Source organism: Aulonocara stuartgranti (genome assembly GCF_965226115.1).
Source record: "Aulonocara stuartgranti genome assembly, chromosome: 8".
Classification (NCBI taxonomy): Eukaryota; Metazoa; Chordata; class Actinopteri; order Cichliformes; family Cichlidae; genus Aulonocara; species Aulonocara stuartgranti.
In genome coordinates this window covers 20,418,602-20,437,953 of record NC_138959.1, presented here as the reverse complement: position 1 = coordinate 20,437,953, position 19,352 = coordinate 20,418,602, and the positions used below count along the sequence as shown (strand labels likewise).

The window sequence follows — 19,352 nt, the reverse complement described above, 5'->3', positions numbered from 1 at the left end:
CTTTAAAATCTATGATTTATATTATGAGTTTGACAAGTCGATGTTTAAGCAGAACTGAGCAGCAGAATAGTTTATCCTGAGAGTTCAAGGTGCAGTCTTTACTGTTTGACACAATAAGTCCTGTCATTCTTTCTTTTTTCTGAAAACATAGGCACTTATTGTATTTACATGATGAGGGGTTTCTATATTTCCTGCATATATGTTTGAGATTTGTTTAAAATGAGATACAGGGGGTGCGCTCTGTTATGTTTCAATAGCTTTCAAACGTTAAAATGCTGGGAGCACCCAATAATATAGGGAAAATAGCATTTCTACATAGTTTTTGTTTTGTTTTAGTAAAATAATTAAATCTGGACCACTTCTATAATCACGATAAAGCTATAGAGCTCATACTGTGGGGTGGTACACCATGTACACAAAGTTTAGAGGTATGTACATGCGCCGGATATTCACTAGGAACGTTTGACGATTTTAGGAACCTATCAGAGGCCTTGTTTCATCCCAGGTACCCGGATGTACCCGTGGGGCAATTAGCTACGTCATTGTTCACCGCCGGACACCCGCTAGAAATAAGGAATGGATTTACAACCTCTACTAACGCGATCATAACAGGTTACAGGTGAGTGTTGTATTGCCTTTACGATCAAGTGCCACTTTAACTGTGCGCCCGTAATATTTTGGTAGGCGTGAGCCGCTGAGATTTGTTGTAGTAAGCTTACACCGGTTCTCTATGTCGTGTCGGAGAGAGCAGCGCAGTGATCATACACAAGCGCCGGCGTCGAGCCCCTCCTTTCTCCTCTAGCTAGACGCCCCGTTGCCCAGGCCACACATTTTTAAATAAAATAAATGTCACCGCACAGCCAGGAAACTACCCGTCAGCTTGCTGGTCCGTAACTACGCTTCTCTGCGCCATGTCAGCCAGCGTCCATAGTCTTGTGCTAGCTAGCAAGTAGGCAAGCTAGCTAGCCGCACAAAATGCTAGCACAGTTCGATAGCTACGTTGCGTTCGGCGTTTCGATGGTTTTTGCATCTTCTTTAAGTGCGCGTCATTACATCTCGGAATTCGACAAGACTGGTAAGCTCTCAACTTGCTCTCCGTCTGATGTGCTCAGGGTTTTTTGTGTGTTTTCTTGAGGTTTTGCGACGCTGCGTGTTAAAGGCCTAGCAGCCGTCATTTAGCCAATGTGAGCCACTCTGTAAGAGCAGGTGGGAGGGAACAGCTGCTTCTGTTGTAAACGTGCTTCCGACTTGGAAATTTCCTCGGTCGAGTGGGTTATCTGGCATTTCCCCTCTTGAGTTTTCTAAACACTAATTTTTGTCGATATTTTAAGTTTGTTAGTTGGACAGAGTTAAATTAGATGTCGAAAGTTACTCTTGTCTCCTGGTGTTTGTTATTTAAAAGGAATCTGACAAGATGATTCAAATAAAAGCAAAGGGTCAAAAACAAATATTTGGCGCTCACTTATGCTAGTCTGTCTGTGAATGTAAACAAATCATCCAATCTAACACAATTTCTGATACTTGTTTGCTGAAAGTTTAGGCGATGGTATGAGGGCAGTGTTTAATATAGCGTTATTTAACTATAAGCTATAAGAGACTTAGAGCTTTTTATTATCATTGTGCAGTGTTTTGCACAGCGAAATTGGGTATAATCTGTTAATGTGGCTTTTGTATTTAGTAGTTGTTGTCCAAACTCACTGTACTGCTACCTAACCAGTGTAGGATTAATGTAGTATTTAAGTTTTCTTTCCCTTTTTCCAAAATAACAATGAGAAAATTCAAACCTAGCAACGACTTAGTTTTTTTTGTTTTGTTTTCAGTTCATAAACGTATGTGTCTTTGTTCCTAATGCAGCTATGAACAATGACCATAGTTGACGGATCTTCAGAAAAGTCTGACCACGAGTCAGCCGGATGTAACCGACCCTCCTTCACCAGTGGAGACGTGGGGATGGACGGCAGTTGTTCCAGCAGCTGGGCAGTGGGCCCCACTGTACCCAGTGACTCTCCAAGGCTCAAGGCTCCAGTAGGCTGCCTGGCCCCCACTCCTGGAGCTGCTGTGTACAACAGTACACCCTCCTCCGTGGACCGGCCCAAGGACCAAGGTCAGAGCAAAGCCTGGCTTTTTTTCAAAATGTCTTTTTAAGCTGTTTGAAGATTTTTATTGTCAGACAGAATAGTTTTCCAACCTGTTTTAGCAAATATGGAACCACACTTTTTAGCCATTATTTACCCATATTTGTCAGAATTGGTTTTAGTAACATACAGCTAATCTTTTTGCTTCTGCTTTCACACAAGTTTGACAACTGTTTTTGTGGGTGTTGTGTTGCTGCTTCCCTTCTCCGTTCATTCATCCAGTTATGTAATGCATCCAGCTTTGCATGATCAGTCACTTCAGCTCATGATGCAATTGCTGTTTTTATATAAAGACCGGCAGCCCAACTTGTTTAGCAGAAACAAAGGAGAAGGCAAACTGTCCCGTCTTTCTTCCTGAGCCTGTTTAGGAGTTGTTCACAGTGGCCAGAATCACATTATATAACTGTTAATAGTTGTAGCTATTACTGTGATGTCCTGACATGACTTTGCCATGTGCCAGTGTGTGGTTGTATAAGTAAGGTAGCATTAAATTATGTCCTTTTTAAAATGTATTGAAACAGATTTTTAGTAATAATTGTGGCTCTGTGTGTCAGTGATGAGCAGTAGCGATGGAATTGACTTGCCCCAGAAGGTGCTGTTCTCACCAGATCGGCTCAGCCTAAAGTGGGCCCAGGTTCACCGCATTGGTGCAGGCCTCCAGAACATGGGGAACACCTGCTTCCTCAACTCAGCCCTGCAGTGTCTCAGCTACACCCCTCCTTTAGCAAACTACATGCTGACGCGGGAGCACTCCAAAACATGTAAGTTTATTTCACCAACAGTGGTGTTACGCAGTCCTGCGCTGATTCTCACATTGTATCACTCCTTACTCACTCAGTATTTTGTCTCTGTCTCTGCTGCAGGTCATGAGCCAGGGTTCTGTATGATGTGTACCATGCAAAACCACATCATTCAGGTTTTTGCCAACTCTGGGAATGTCATTAAGCCCATTGGTGTACTCAATGAGCTTAAGAGTAAGTGGATGACTGTTGATGCTGTGCTCTGTGCAAAGTGTTTACCTATATTTTAATGATAGGAGGCGCTGTGTGACTGTTTACCTTTTGTAATTTTGGAGGGAAATAATCTGGAGGGATTTTGAGTTCTGTTTTTAAATAAGTGTAAACTTGCATTTAACTGTGGTATCCTTTACAATAATTCACCTCCTGCTTTGTTTTTTGGTTCTGTTTTTCCTCGTTCCCCTCACCCAGGGATTGCAAAGCACTTCCGCTATGGAAGCCAGGAAGATGCTCATGAATTCCTGCGGTGCACAGTGGATGCTATGCAAAAGTCCTGCTTACCTGGAACCAAGTGAGTGTCATTTTACATTGCATGCATTCTAAACAAATTAAACACACAAAAATATTTTTACTTGGGCTTGACAGTGTTTGCACTTTATTATGTAGTAAGATCCATAATTAGCTACGTAGAGGTAACACCGTGACAGTAGGAGAATATGAAATAAATCCTTTATCCTGTTTTTTCAGGAAGTGCAGTTTATACTAGTTCGTTTTAACTATTAATGCTTCAATTGCTGAGAGTATTTTTCAGAAATGCAGATTCCTCAGTCTCTTGCCTGACTGACACCTCAGTTTACATACTAGGCAAGCCACTTGATATAATACCTCATTATTATATCAAGTTTTTTAATGAACTTGACTGCTCCAACACAGAAAGTATTCTTACACTGGGTGTGGTAGCTTGTTTTGGTAACAGGGCTTGAAAAGATCAGAAGCGGCTTAAACGTGTAGTAAAACAGGTGTCTGGGATTATGGGGGAGAGCTGCCAGTCTTAGTGTCTAGTATAGATTTCTTCTGAGGCAACAGGGTAAGCAGTGTGAGCAGGAGCACTCAACCCCTCAGGTCACCCTAATGGCATTAGTGCTATTATTGCAGCAGCAAAATTCAGAAAATCCAGGTTTTTCTATGTGTTACTATAGAGCTTCAAAGTCTATGTGCACATTTAACCAAAACTACACGTTTAACAGATGCACTGGGCTGAGTGTTGTGCTTCTTGTTAGACTCCTAAAAATAATTTATTAATTCTTTTTTTTTTTTTTTAAGAACCTAAAGTGTCAATTCTCATCAAATCAATTCTTCCCGTGTAGCAGCAGATGGCCTCTTAAGTAATTAATCGTGCTCCAATTCCTCCTATTGTCTTTTCTGCTACTTGAATACTATAAAGTGATCGTCTGGTTCCAAAATGCTAAAAATAAATGGTCAGTTAATTGTTGCACTGTCCTTATTAGTTAACTTTTGTGCTTTATCTTTTTATTATAGATTGGACAGGCAAACGCAGGCAACCTCTTTCATCCATCAAGTGTTTGGCGGGTACCTAAGATCCAGAGGTAAGTCACTGTTTTTTAAGGTTTGATTTATTTTTCTTTTATTTGTCTTTTTATGTCTTACAGCTTGTGTGATACTCATAGCACTGATTTCTGTTTCAGTTAAATGTTTAAACTGCAAAGCTGTCTCAGATACATTTGACCCTTTTCTGGATATCACTCTGGAAATTAAGGTAATTGGACAACATTCAAAGTGACGTTGCTACTATGTATTCTCTGCATTATGGAGTGTGAGGTTTTTCCTCTCTCTCTCTGTTCATATAGACTGCTCCAAATGTCTCCAAAGCTCTGGAGCAGTTTGTCAAGCCAGAACAGCTGGATGGCGAAAATGCTTACAAATGCACCAAGTAAGTCAAAGAGATGCCAAACCATGATGAGTTTTAGTGTTTAGGTGTGATTTTTTTTATTTTTATTTATTTTTTTGGTCAACAAGCTGAATGTTTGTTTCCTTCAGGTGCAAAAAAATGGTAACGGCCTCAAAAAGATTCACAATCCATCGCAGCGCCAATGTGCTCACCATCTCACTCAAACGCTTTGCAAACTTCAGTGGAGGCAAAATCACAAAGGTAAATGGCCAATAGTGTCTGCTTAAGTCATAAAGATACATGACAGATGCTTTGTTTTATTATAAAACAGGATATTTGCATGTAATGTTTGAAATTTTTTGTTTGGTGGTCATCAGGATGTGAAGTATTTGGAGCATCTGGATCTGCGGCCCTTCATGTCTCAGTCCCACGGGGAGCCCCAGCTCTACAGGCTGTATGCTGTGCTGGTTCACTCTGGATTCAGTTGTCATGCTGGACACTATTTCTGCTATATTAAGGTACTGGCTGTGCCCGAATCTGTTTGAATGTTGCTGTTGCTTAGTACAAACAAACACACACCATAAACAACACATTTCAGCAGAAAACTGAATGCAAACAGAGAAAAATACTTTGTATGCATTGAAAGAGAAAAAAAAAGACCCCTATATAACCATAAGATTCTTCTTTTTAGCTCAAATTCAATTCAGAAACTGAATCTGCTGTGTCACATCTCTCTCATTCTGTCTCACAGGCCAGCAATGGGCAGTGGTTTCAGATGAATGACTCGTCCGTGTCAGTCAGTGACATTAGGAACGTCCTCAACCAGCAGGCCTATGTCCTCTTCTACATCAAGTGAGTAAACATCGGTATTTTTAAACATTCTAGGCTTATTCCTTCAGTAGAACTTTTCCCATCATTATTTAATAATGTAGACATGTTTATTCCCACTTTTCTTGTAGAAAATGTATTATTATAACCTAATGTTATAATGTTGATGCTTTGTCATGGTTAATATTCTTTTTTCCATGTCATCAGGTGCACAGATGTGAAAAAAACTGGGGACTACAGCCACGTGAACCATAACGCTGGCATATCTGGTCAGTCATCTCCCCGGCCGGTGGTGATCCCACGCACCATGGCCACCATGCATCACAACAGTGTTGGCTTCATAGGTCCCCAGCTGCCACCACACATGAACAAGGTACTTCCTCACCTGAGGGTACTGCTAATGTTGTTGTTTTTGTTAAACCCAGTGTTTGTCTTCTAAAAACCTGTTGTTGTGACTTCTTGTTCCTTCAGAGTTCGCTTCATGTTAATGGGAATGGATCTCTGAGGGACTATCCCACAAGCTCCAAGCCCAGCACCAGCGGCAGTGCGGTGGGGAAACCAAACCATGGACTAGCTACTTCTGCTTCCTCTGCTTCCATCTCCCACTCAGTAAGCCGGCCCACAATGATTCCAGACAGCGACAAACGACAGAAGCTTTCATTTTCAATTGGGCTAAGCAAACCGAACCGCCCATCTGCTTCTTCCTCCTCTTACTGCCAGCCGTCCTCCGCCAGCAGCTCCTCCTCCTCCAGCTCTTTGTCCTCCTCACAGTCTACCTCAGACGTCCAACCAGACGTTCGTTTTATTCCGCGTCCACTAAACCGAGTCGGCGGCATGCCTTTCAGTAATGGGGATCACAACCCTGTAGGAAACGGGGCATCCTTCCTGGTGCCGTACAGCCAAGAGTCTTCAGAGGAATCAGACCAAGAGAACTGTGGCACTCTGGATAACGGCAGTTCATCCAAGTCTCATCCTAATGAAAATAAAGACACAGGAAATGTCTTTGATAATTCTCCCAAAACCGCCAATGGGGAGTCAGGAGTGCACCATCACGGCAATGGATTAAATGGACAAACGTATGGAGACTTCAAATCCAGTCAAAATGGGCACCACAATGGTCATCACAAAGTGAATGGACACAGCGGCCCTGACAAGGTAAATCTTGTCTTTATTTTTAGAATGCTTGTCTGTTTGGGTTTTTGTTTGTTTTTCTTAAAGGGACGTATTATTAATATTTCTTTTATTTATTTTGGGCACATCAGATCTCTGGCAGTAATCATGGCAGTTTGACGTCTACGGCTCCTGTTGCTAATGGAATAGGCAGTGACCATAGCCAACCAAAGTAAGCCTAACACTGAACTTAAAAAAAACTTATTGCTCTGCTGTCCATTTTATGCATTTAAATTTTTAAGTTTAGAGGAGTGATCTTAAAACTGTGCAGACTTTCCTCTCTGCCAGTGTGACAAAGCATTGCTCATATTGCTTTTGTATTTTATTTTTCCAGCAAAGATGCCTCATCCCAGGCCAGTTCTTCTCAGAGCATTCATCCTGCTGCTAATGAAAGCCAGGATTTCTCCATTCCTGTCACAAGGGCTAAAACTCCATCTGAACCCCTGCCTCACTGTACAGAATCCTCTGCTGTTAGCGCTTCACCCTCAGCTACTGCTACAACTACCCCTTCTGTTGCAGCTAAAGAATCTGCTTCCGCTCTTTCTTCTTCTGGGCAAGATGACAACCCTGCAGCCTTACCCCCTCAGCCGGGCTGCTCTCAAAGCACCAGTGGGGCTTCTGCAGCTCCACAGAAAGTTAGCGTAAGCAAGGATGAAGCCAAGGATCTACCACAAGATAAATGTGCAACAACAGGGACTGAAGGACGTAAGGATACTAAGGAGCAGTATCAGTCCAAGCCTAGTTCTAGTTGCAATGAAAGACGATCTTCCCGAGACAGGGAAAGACTGTACTCTAGCTCTGGCAGAGATAGAGAAAGACACTACAGGGATAGGAGTCACGAACGAGAAAGCGACGGCGATCGTCACCGGTACAGACGGGACTACAAAGACGGTCACCACCGCCAGTACAGGGATCGTTTCCCCCTTTCTGGACGTTACTACAGGGAATGGGAGGCCGATCGTCACCGGGAGCGAACCTTCCAGCACCCTCGGGAGCGTGATCGCGACAGGTGCTCTAACCATTACCATTACTACCGCTACCGGTCAAGAGAGGACATTGACCATGAGCGAAGGGGATATGGTTACTCCCACCGAGAGGAGTCTCGTGGCAGTCGGAGGTGGCTGCAGGATAGTAGAGACTCCTGGGCAATGAAGGATAAGAGTAATGGCAAAGAGAGAGAAAATTACTCCTCAAAGGAAGGAAATTTCTCCCCTTCTACAGCACCAGAAACAAACAAGTTCAAGGGCTCCCCGCCACGGGCTCGCCTTTCCTCTCCAGACAAAGAGGATCAAAATCACAAGAGGACTCTCAGCAAAGACAGGGACGACAGCTCTGAGGCCCGCCACACTAAAAAACACAAAAAGAGTAAGAAAAAGAAGAAATCAAAGGATAAAGACAGACACCGTGAGAGTGGGTGAGTATTGCCATCTTTCTCTCAATCCTTTAATGAAAACAGAAGGAAATGTTTGTTTGTTTTAAGCTAGATTTTTTTTGAAAATAATATGGGGTTAAAGCTCACTATCAGTATTAATATTTTCTTAAAAACGGAAAGAATTTTCATCATTTTATTGATAATGGGTCACTTTTTCTGTCTTAGGCTGGCCGTAAAGCTTGAGATCTTGGTTTTGTTAAACAATGTGATTGGTTCTCTGTCATCCCATAGAAGTTCTGACGGAGATTCAGACAGAGCTGCGGAAATGAAGAAGAAAAGGAAAAAGAAGAGACATCAGGACAGCGATCCCGAACTGCACAGCCCAGATGCAGCTCGGAGCCACAGAAACAGAAGCAGCGAGGAAAGGGAGAGCCGCAAGCGACACCACTCTGACAGAGACTTTGAACATGACAATGGTTTTCCATCGGAAAAACGTCGCTGCACAGACTACGCTGACGGCAGCGGTGACCATCTACTACCTTCCGATCATACCGCACCGGCAAACGGTTCAAGTTACGGCCATCTCAATGGACAACCAGGTATTCATTTAGTCTCCAAAATCACAGGAATGCTGAATTAAATGGTGCTGACGAGCTAGTCCAATTTTAAAGCATCAAACCCTGTTTTGTAGGTTACAGCCAAATCAGCGGCAGTGGATTTCCCAGTGACCTGAAATACTGACTCTGTGAGTGGATGTCTTTTTAAATGGTCAGCGTTGATGTAGCTACTAATACTTTCTCTTCACTAAGACCTCATCTTTGTCATTTCAGATCCATCAACCGAATTTTAACAACAGCAGAGGAATGACATCAACTTTTTTGACGTGGTGCTTCTTCATTAGGAATAATATTGTATTTTTACCTTAAGTAAAGTGTTTTAAAATTTAAACTATCCCCCCCCCTTTTTTTTTTTTTTTTTCTTCCCCCCTCAAATGGGCTTATTTATTTGCCGTAATTTCTCCTAGCTATCGGTTAAAAAGAAACCTGTTGAACATTTATGATGAAGAATATTAATATATACTTGTATGAACACAAAGCCTGGAGCTTAAACATCTCAACTGCTGCTCAGTGGAACTCAGGACTTGAAAAAAACGTGTTAACATCAATCACAGATATCCACCTGCTTCGAAGAGGAACGAAACAAAGGGAATGACGTGATGCCCGAGAGGACTGAAAGGCATCGGAAGTTTAAGATGTCACCATATCTACACAGCTGCAATGTTTTACTTTATTTCTTTCTGGGAGCCGTGAAACTAATGGAGTTATTTGTGCAAGGGGAGGGAGGGAGGGAGGGTGGGGTGGGGGGTGATGAGTGCAGTGGTGGGAACAGAGCTTTGCTGACTGATACCTCCATGTTAACCCTGGAAAGACTTGAGAACATTTCCCAGCTTTCATTTTCATCTTCGTTCCCATTTGTGAAGCCTAAGATTCACTCTGTAATTTTAACTTTCTTCACCAGATGCAGAGGGGTTTTTTGTTTTTTGAAATTAGTTTTGTCATGCCGCTCTCTCCCACATTCGAAAAACAAAAAGAAGCACCACGCTATTGCTGTCATGGTGGTGGACCACTTTTTCCTTTTTTTTTTTTTTTTTTAAGATACAGTTTGTCGTCTAGCGTCAAAAAATACTGTGAATTTAATTTTGAACTGTAATATCAGTTACTTTTATATGTTAAAAAAAAAAAAAAAAAATCAAATCCTGTATCAGGATTCTCAGATTTCTGTTTTGTGTTTTTAGAAGAACAAATTTTGAGCATATTCTCTGGACAAATTCAGTGATGAATATGCTTTGGGTTGTTTTTTTGTTCTTGTTTTTTTTCCTTTTCAACTCTAGACAAAAGTTGGAAGAAAAACTGCTGTTATACCTTTAAGTTTAGCATGTACGAATTTATACATTGTATAAGGTAAACGCCTTAAAATACATTTGTTAATGTCAGAAATTGTAATTTGTTCTTGGTCTTGGACTTTGTTTACAAGCTGCATTGAAATGAATGGGGAAAAAATGCTGATTGAGATGAGTTGCAGGGATTTTGCTTTTTAAAGCCCCTGTGTGCTTTTGTATGATATAGACTAGACTGTATGAGACTCTTGTTGAGCAAACCTTCCACTACGGTTAAATTATAATGTAGATCCACTAACGACACTCCTATGTATTCAGGTTTTTGTTACATACAAACACTTTTCTAGCTGTTTGGGCTCAGCTCACTCTAATTTTCTCACAGCACTGTATCCATGTTTGAAATAACCAAAGACCTGGTAAGTTTGGTGAGTCGAGCACTGCTCGCTGAATTCACATGCACGCAAAAAGCTGTTTTCTTATCAGCATGTATTTTTTATTCAAAGTGTACATCAAAGTATTCGAGAGCCGTTTTCCCGCACAAACGCCAAACTGTGCTTAGAGCTGAAAGCTGCGCCCGTGAGGAAAGTTTTGGCTTTGTGGGGCGGTTTGATCTGTCTGGGGAAAACGGTTCTCAAAATTCCAGTTAGAGCATTCACACGTATTCCAGCAAATTCCAGTATCTTATTTTGAAAGGGTTTGTCCTAATTCTCTTTCATATTACATATACTATCTGAACCTCAGTAATAACAGTGTGAGGGGAAGCTGCACAATGACCCTCTTCCACTATTGTAAACTTGTTAGCTGTCAAACTAAAAATGAAAAGAAAATGAACGGGTAAAGGCTACAGCCATTATGATTTCCACACTACGTGAACACAATACAGAAAAAACAAAACGGTATGTAAATTATATACTATACATGCATAATGTGAGTCGGGGGGAGGGGTGCTTTTTTTTGTGAAAAGATGAGAAAATAAATACAAAAACGATCGCAGAGGTGGATCTTCACTATGTGAGTTAATATGATGCGTTACTGCTGGCGGGCTTCGTTACACACGACTTGGTTTGCCTTTAAAAAGGAAATATCGTAAATGGACGTGTACGAGCCCATGTTGAGTATGTTTGCATATACAGGTACAGTCACTTAAAGGCTACATCAATCAGACCAGCTGACTGATGAGCTTGAGTCTTTCTGTAGTTGCGAATTATCTACAAAATATTGTTGGCAGTTGTCGAAGGAGGTGAAGGTAATGAAACGCTGAGACCAGACAAGTTGGTCTGAGTGGCTGGGAGCTGAACATTCAGCTTTCAAATCCTCCCAATGTGTTGCAGCACCTTATGTGTCCAGCAGGGTGTAGTCTCACATTAGGGCATGCTGAAAAGACTAATGATTACAGCTATGGCTATCTCCAGTTACATGAAGTCCTCATGCTGTTCTCCATCGTCGTCTAGTGTGGTGAGAATTTACCTTCTTTTTTTTTATTATATTTTTTGCCTGTAGCAGACTGAATTTGAATCTTTAATTCCCAACAGCCAAGAACTGAGGTGCAGACAAATCTTCAGGCAGAAGTAGGGATGATCCACGTTAGTCCCATATGTTTTACTGCATGTCCCGCAGGGCTGACGGAGAACGTATGAATCGGACGCCTTTGAGACTCTTAAACACACACACATACACACAAGGATTCCTCTGATGACAGAAATGCTGCTGACACTTGACGTAAGTGAGGGTGAGTCATCATCATTTCTTGTTGGCTATCCTCCTCTTCCTGGTGGCCAGCATGTCGTAGAAAGGATCCCTGCTGATGCTTGCTCTGTGGAGGACAGGAAGGAACAGATTTAACAACGACAACACCTATTTTTAATATCAGCAAAACTGCTTCTATCTAGTCTGTCTGTGTCAGCCCTGCGACAGGCTGATGGTTTTTCCGGGATGTACCCTGCCTCTCACCCCATGACAGCTGGGGCAGGCTACAGCCCCTCCTGTCACCTTGAACTGGATATCTCTATCCTATCCATCCTGTTTTGTCTGTATAGTTGAAATAAATCACCCATCTACAAGTTCATCAGCACCAAAATCTGGCACTTACACCTCTGAACGCTGTTCTTCACAAACAACACACTCGCTGAGCTAGAAATCTGTGCGACTGATAATTGTGTATCTTAGTTCAGTGGAAGTCAAATATTGAGTAACAGAATTTTAGGATGGAGCAGACATGCTGCAAGTTCATGAGCTTTTAAGTTGATGTGCATTTTTTCTTGTCCAATATTTCAGTGAGGTAGTTGCTAACTTTGCGTGCATTAAGCACTGCTGTGCTGTGAAGGTGAGAGACTGAACCAAAATGAGCTGCGGGCTGTAAAGTCAACACGAGCTAAAAAAAGCTCCAACGCTTCACGAAGCAAAGAGGAACTGTGGGTTAAAGTGTGAATCATGTGTGGGTTTGTCACAATGAGCATCTTTCACCTCGCACATGTGATACGGAGCTGCCATAAAATTGTAAAAATTACAACTTCAAGTTTTTCATTAACGCAGCTGCTCGTCAACCACGGCGTATTTAACTTGGACTTCTATAGCGGAGTCACAGATTGCTGATGGGAATAACGCTGAGTAATTAGCTGCTTTCCCACCACATGACGGCTGACATGTGTGCAAGTGCAGAACAGTTTCTACAACAGTAGTTTCCAGCCTTGCAGGTTGAATCAGGGCCGGACAGTGTGTGTGTGTGTGTGTGTGTGTAGTCGCGTGCTTGTGTGAAATCTGCTGACCACAGGACAGTCTGCCGCCCCGGAGTGTGGTTGCGGCAGCACAGCTCTGCCCCGCTGAGTCTAATGTGTAATCATTCCACTGCCAAAGTGACAGGAGGAGACTTCATGATGTGCAGCCACGAGAAGCCAGCAGTCCCCCCCCCGCATGTGAAATTTTCCAAACCAAGAAAATTAGCAGTTTTCAGTCTATTTAACCATACCCCAGGCCATGCTCACCAAAATAAGATTCCAGTAACTCACCCTTAAACTTTCCCAACTTTCATCAAACATCTCTCCACACCAAGGGTTTTTAAATCTCATCGGGGCACGGGGAAGATTCAGCAGTACAATTTTTCGCCTGATATTGATCGCACTGAAGCAGAGCCGATCATAACCAGCATGCTCGAAAGTTACCCAGTGGGTCCAATTTGCAGCAGCACCTCCACTCCTCTCTGTGTTTAACAAGTGTTTGGATGGGAATGCATTAAAACTGTCATTATGTTTTTAAGTGTACAGCAGTGCACCGAGTCTGAGCAGGTGTGTGTGTTCCCCCCCTTTCTTGTTGCACGCTAATCAAAGGCAAGTGTGCTTATCCAGCAGAGCAGACATCACCTCCGAGTGTTATCTGCATGGAAGTGTGAGAAAATGAGTCACAGTTAGTCACCAGTCTGCATGTGTGTGTGTACTCAAGCCTCAAGCATAGTTATGATTAAGCTCGCAGCTCCGTGTATGTGTGTGCGCGTGTGTGTGTGGGCTTCTCACAGTCAAGGTCAGACATGAGAAAGTCCCACATGGGAGCAGGCAGGCGTTGGCTAAGTGCCCTCTCAGTGTAAATGGATCCACACTAACGCAGCGTCTCTTACTTGATGGATTTGATCCACTCTTCTTTCTCCTCCGGGGTGGGGGCAGATATCCTGTACACCACGTGGTTTCCCTCGACGACGCGTCCATCCGCCTCCGTTTTGCAGGCCTTGATTACCTGACCTTTATGGTTGGGGTTGTAGAGCTCAAAGCAGTTCTAAAGAAAAATCATGAAACTGTTGATTTACATGATGAAAGAATCCGAGAACACATTGTTTGTGTGTTGTTGTTTTTTTGGCAGTGCAAAGGTATTTAAATTTAAATGAGATGAGGATTTATTCGCAGGGACAGGAGGTGTTTCTTACAGGTTTTCTCGGCTCATCCACTTCTCTGATACTAAGATTTTCCAGAGGTATAATCCCACGAGGCTCTTTATCCTGAAGAGACACAGAAAAACAGTCCTCAGTATCACTTATTCATTTGCATGCACATCATTTACAATAATCATATCTATGTGCAAATGAAGTCACAGTGACAAAAGATCCGCCTGGATCATTGTCACATCACCTGTGACACCTTTAGCCTTATGCTGTAGCTGTGCTGTGGCTGCCATGACCCAGTCACAGACTGTATATAAAAGATGGATGTAGCCTCCAATTTTTAAAAAGTAGTCTGGACAGAAACTAACTATTTGCTAACCTGATTTATGAATTCAATAAACACCGTTCCGGTGAGTTTATGGTCTCAGTTGCATGTTTCAGGTATGATTGATATAATATGATGTTATTCTATAAATTATGGAACCATTATGGTAAAATAGATGATAAAGCAGGGCATGATGCTTCTGGATGAGTGTTTCTGAGCCAGATCCTCCGAAAAATGACAAAAACCAAAATGTGATTTATTTATTTTTTTTTAAATTATCCATCTTTCATATACAGGCTATGCTGGCTGTCTTGTTTGTTGGTGGGACAGAATATGATTCATTAAAAAAAACAAAACAAGAATTTGTAAAAATGTAATTGCAAACAACCTTCACACTTTTATCATCACTGGTAATATTGAAGACATTTAGTACTTTTTGTTTTCTAGTGTGGAGTTTTACTAAAGGCAGTTTCAAATAACAAGACCTCAAAAATATGTGTGTCACAAAATTTTCCCAGAGTTTTTGATGCAACACATTTGCTATTTAGGTGCCATTTTTACCTTTATGTTAAGTCTGAATGCATCCAAGTAAAAATCAAGGTTCGATTAAAGCACTTTGAAGGTTTTTATTCATCCTGGTCACCCAAAGGAGATGTAACCCGACTCTCTCCATCCCCCCATTGTGTCTGCGGGGCCAGATGTGTGTGTGTGTGTGTGTGTGTGTGTGTGTGTGTGTGTGTGTGTGTGTTGGGAGAGCTCTTGAGGAACAGCCCCATGTCCTGCTTGTCATCTTCCTTCTAATAAGGTGGCAAAGCGTGGGGGGAGGAAATGCCCTGGGAGAGCTGCTCACAGCTGGCTCTGCGTATGCCCCCCACCACAGAAGGCGTTTGTATGTGCTGAGGGATTCATGGTCGCGGGCTTGAGGGAGACACTTGGCTTATAGCTTAGCAGGGCCAGATGTGTGTTGCAGACTTTGCAGATGTTTCCTATGATGTCTCATGTTAATTGCTGGAGTGAGGTTCATTTAGGTCAAGGGGGCGGCATCTGTTAAATAGCAAAGCTGGAAGGCACAGACCAGTGCCAATATGTGTGCGCGCATGTGTGTGTGACAGACTAATCTGATGCCCCTTTGTTTAATCCGTCTCTACTATATCTATTCACAAAACTGTACTAAACAGTCCTGGGTTAAATATTTTAAAATAATGTGAAAATTTATTACAGATGCATTCATAAAGGAACAGTCTGACATTTTAGAGATTATATTTACTGGCAATTCTGCTGAGAGTTGGCCACCGATATTGAAAACCAAGTCATGACTGCAGTGCAATTAGCTGATTATCTTAGCATAGATTATTTTAACACCAGCATCATGATGATTGATTATATGTATGTCTGCATGTTTGTTCCCAAACTCCACCTGGACAACTGGTTTAATATTGATTAAACTTAACCGATAAACTACCGAAGGTACCAAGGCTCGTAACATCTACATGATGACTAATTATAATATTTCAAATAAAAAGTACTGTTTCATTTTCTTTGGATTTAAATATAGATCGAGGTCGGTGTGTGAACATACGTCGTTTTTACATATAAATTGCATAAATTTGCCACTTGTGCATACGTTTTCACGGTCACTAGAGGTTTTACGTTTTAAGAATTGGCAAAGCACACCTTCACCATTGTGCACCATGAAATGGTCAAATTCTGTCCTGACACACACACACGTGCACACACCAAATTGCCTACTTACTGTTGTGTATTCAAAGTAATAGAGGCAGTTGTCAGTCAGAATAAACCACCTCCTCTTCCACGTCTTCACTCGGCCACCTGCGAGGGAGAAACAAACAGCGTATGAGGGTAAACTGAAGAGGTGAATCTGTTTGTGTATGTGGAAGCTAACCTGCTTTGTTCCACGTTCCACATCTGGTTCTAATCAACATTTCCCAGCATTATAAGACCGAATCAGACCCTTATCCCTCAATCCCTTGAGACCGATGCCTGCAAGGGCAATGGTCTGGAGGGGAATGAAGGTGTTTCTCCTCCAGGAGGAATCACAGACACATACGAACGCATACATGCGACAGCTAAGAGAAGCAGCGCCATGACCCGATTTGAGAAAAGCCTGACACTTTTTAAATAGAAAGCAGCAGAAAAAAATAAATAATGGCCTGTGATTGTTGCAGTGACAGTCTTAGAAACATTTTAATGCATCCATCCATGCATCTGCTCCTGCTTGTCCTTTTCAGGGTTGCGGGGGAGCGCTGGAGCCTATCCCAGCTGTCATAGGGCGACATTTTAATGCATTAATGCAAAATATAAGGAATTCCCCACAATCTGTCCATCTAGCTCTGTCATTGAATAAAAAATGGATTATTGGGATTATTGGATTTCCTGATAATTACCCCATCAACAACATGATAAACAATTTGTCTATGTAATCAAAAAATAAAAAATAAAAACTTAATGGGACTTATGTCAACATATAATCTTCATAATAACTTGTTTGCTGACTGGATGAAACGTGCACAAAGCAGCTGTCACTGATGTAATCAATAACGTAACGCTTATGTGACTCAGATTATCATCCTAACACCCAGTATGATTTATTGGACTAGTTAACGAAACAGAAGTTTTACTCTGCTGCAGTCCAGGGAACCACATGTACACTTAATATACAGAGCCATCATCAGTTTGTTTTGTTTACAGAAAGCTCAAATAAATGTAGTTTTTATGAAAATTTGTTGCTATGATTAAACTATAAGAGTTTGAGTTGGTGGATGAATGGATGGGCTGGAGCCAATCCCAGCTGCCATAGGGCACGAGGCAGGTACAACCTGGACAGATCGCCAGCCTGTCGCAGAGCTAACACAGAGAGACAGAAAACTGTTTGCACACATTGACAACAATAGGAAATTTAGTATTAACTTAACCCACTTTTATGTCCAAAGACAGACACACACACACACACACACACACACACACACACACACACACACACACACACACACACACACACACACACACACACAGAAAGGCCTCGGCCAGATGGCCTAGACCTTCTAGCTGTGAGGTAACAGTTCTAACCGCCACCCTCTGTGCTGCCCTCAGGCAAGTCAATGAGTTAAATTTACACCTCCCTGTTTAATTCACCTTATTTGTGCCTGGGACTACCAGCACAACATAAATCAAGAGTTTTAAGGAGCTTCGTTGCTCCTTAAAACTCCTTAAACATTTGAGGTCGATGTAGCTGTGATTAGATTAGAGTCCAATATACTGCTGTAAGAATTCAAAAGATTTAAAACAGTCTAGTGAGTGCAGCTCATTTGCTAGAGGACAGAGAAATCCTTGAATGAGCGGGAGGTAATAAAGCCTGCAGGGCAGGAACAAATGGAGGACAATGAAGAAAGGGAAAGGCTCTCTCTGATGTTTCGCTGCATGACCAGCCACGCAACCGTAGGTACGCATTCCCACAGTGCAGACACAAGCAGCCACATTCACTAAAGCCCGAGCACGACTGCGTGTTCTGGCAGGAGGAGCAGGAGATGTGTGACGTGCAGGGAAGTGGTAGAGAGCATGAGATGACCCGTTCAGCTAATCGGTATGAATCACGATGATTCCTGGCATCTACAAAGAATTGACGTTCTATTGACGAGTAATTTGGCCTAACCTTTTGGGGTACTTGCTGATATTTTCATGGCTGTTATATAATTTTATGCTTCCTTTCAGTGAAGTTGCAGAAAGGATTCTAATCGTTGTGTGCAGGTTTTGAAGCTAATGCTACAGCTGATACAGCTTTTTTTGGTATGGAAAAAGGCAAGAAATCTTAGAAAAACTGAGTAAAATTAGAGCTCTCGTAAGCACGAGCTTAGCTGTGTCCCTTGTGCCTTCTCAGTAGCCACAAGAGGAATAATACAGCCAATCCCCACGCAGAATGAGCCAGATCATTGACCTCTGACTTAACTTCAAATAAGATAATCCATCACATCACATTGCTTATACACTTATTTTCCCATTTACAGCTATGATACAACAACACAATTATATGAGCAGGTCAGCATGTTCAAGGGCCTGTTGTGCTAAGGAGATAATGGCAGCCAGTGTCAGAACGAGGGCGCTCTGTGATGAATTGAGCGGCGGAATGAAGACAAAGTGTTACCTTCCTCCTAATACAGAGATTTAAAGAGGGAGCAGCCATCACAGAGCAAAATGGAATAGCAGAACGAAGAGTGAAACAGAGGTCAGAGAGAGGGAGGGAGGAACCAAAACATGGGAGGAAAAAAAAGAGAGATAAAAAACACCATGGCAGGAAGATGAAGAGAGAAAATGCAGAGATTACTATAAAAGGACAAGAGAATAGTAGACAAAACAAAGAGGAGAGGTCACAAGCTGATGGATAAAGACAAAAGCAGACATGCTGCAGGTGCACCACAAATTTCCTTTGAAACCCTTTGCCAAAGCCAACTTAGTTTTGCCTAGCTCTTTGTTTCCTTGTGATCTCACTTGCCTGACAACCAAGTCTCCCCTGTGTTTGAAGCTCATGCTGCCCACAAATCTGTCTCGCACCATCAGCCACAGCAGCTCTCCCTGCTCGACTCTCCACTCCTTGCCTACCCACCTCTCATCGATCCTCTCAGCCATGCTTCCACCTTCAGCACGATCAACCCCAGCCCTCTACATTTGCTATTATTTTGCTTCTCCAAGGTTTTAATTATTCTGGAGTGAATCTGGTGAAATATTTAATCGAGTCAGTCTACCCTAGGTGCTTAACATTTATTCTTGCATGCTCGCATGCGACAGCGGTAACAGGCAAACGTCATTCGTTGGTCATAGGCACCATTTTTGTAGTTTTTTGTGGCACCTCACTATGTGATGTCTGTCTGTCTAATCTATTAACAAAAATACAGCACACGTTTGCAACCAACATGACCAACATGAACTACCATGGTGAAGGTTAATTTTGCACCTCTGAGGCGCCCCATACATACCGAGCTTTAAGAGCCAGCCTTCCCTGTCGGGGTTGAAGAAGGTGTGCGTCAGATCGTTCCCGTCGTCCTCTGGGATTTTGAAGGGCTCGTTTTTGATGCTGTCGTAAAGATTCTGCATAGAGAGAG

General features: G+C 42.3%; 2 protein-coding genes across 3 annotated transcripts in view; one reads left to right on the top strand and one right to left on the bottom strand.

The window, feature by feature from the left end:
• Window positions 1–9: 9 nt before the first annotated feature.
• usp42 (ubiquitin specific peptidase 42) lies at window positions 10–9,486 on the top strand. The gene is made up of 18 exons (XM_082543461.1): window positions 10–619; window positions 1,855–2,104; window positions 2,690–2,896; window positions 2,999–3,109; window positions 3,344–3,443; window positions 4,412–4,479; window positions 4,579–4,649; window positions 4,741–4,823; window positions 4,931–5,042; window positions 5,159–5,299; window positions 5,533–5,633; window positions 5,817–5,982; window positions 6,081–6,764; window positions 6,872–6,951; window positions 7,114–8,193; window positions 8,443–8,750; window positions 8,843–8,896; window positions 8,982–9,486. Exons 2-17 carry the CDS (start codon window positions 1,864–1,866, stop codon window positions 8,890–8,892), a joined length of 3,603 nt encoding a protein of 1,200 aa, XP_082399587.1. The 5' UTR covers window positions 10–619; window positions 1,855–1,863; the 3' UTR covers window positions 8,893–8,896; window positions 8,982–9,486.
• Window positions 9,487–9,778: 292 nt separating this feature from the next.
• The window catches only part of LOC309712571 (cytohesin-3-like), a 31,283-nt gene continuing 21,709 nt past the window's right edge, over window positions 9,779–19,352 (bottom strand). For both annotated transcript variants that reach the window (XM_082543460.1, XM_082543459.1), the window contains exons 9-13: window positions 19,227–19,338; window positions 15,992–16,068; window positions 13,959–14,030; window positions 13,656–13,810; window positions 9,779–11,861 (exon numbers count right to left, since the gene is read on the bottom strand). In XM_082543460.1, coding sequence (XP_082399586.1) covers window positions 11,789–11,861; window positions 13,656–13,810; window positions 13,959–14,030; window positions 15,992–16,068; window positions 19,227–19,338 — 489 coding nt within the window. In that variant the 3' untranslated portion in view covers window positions 9,779–11,788. The remainder of the gene's footprint in view (window positions 11,862–13,655; window positions 13,811–13,958; window positions 14,031–15,991; window positions 16,069–19,226; window positions 19,339–19,352) is intronic.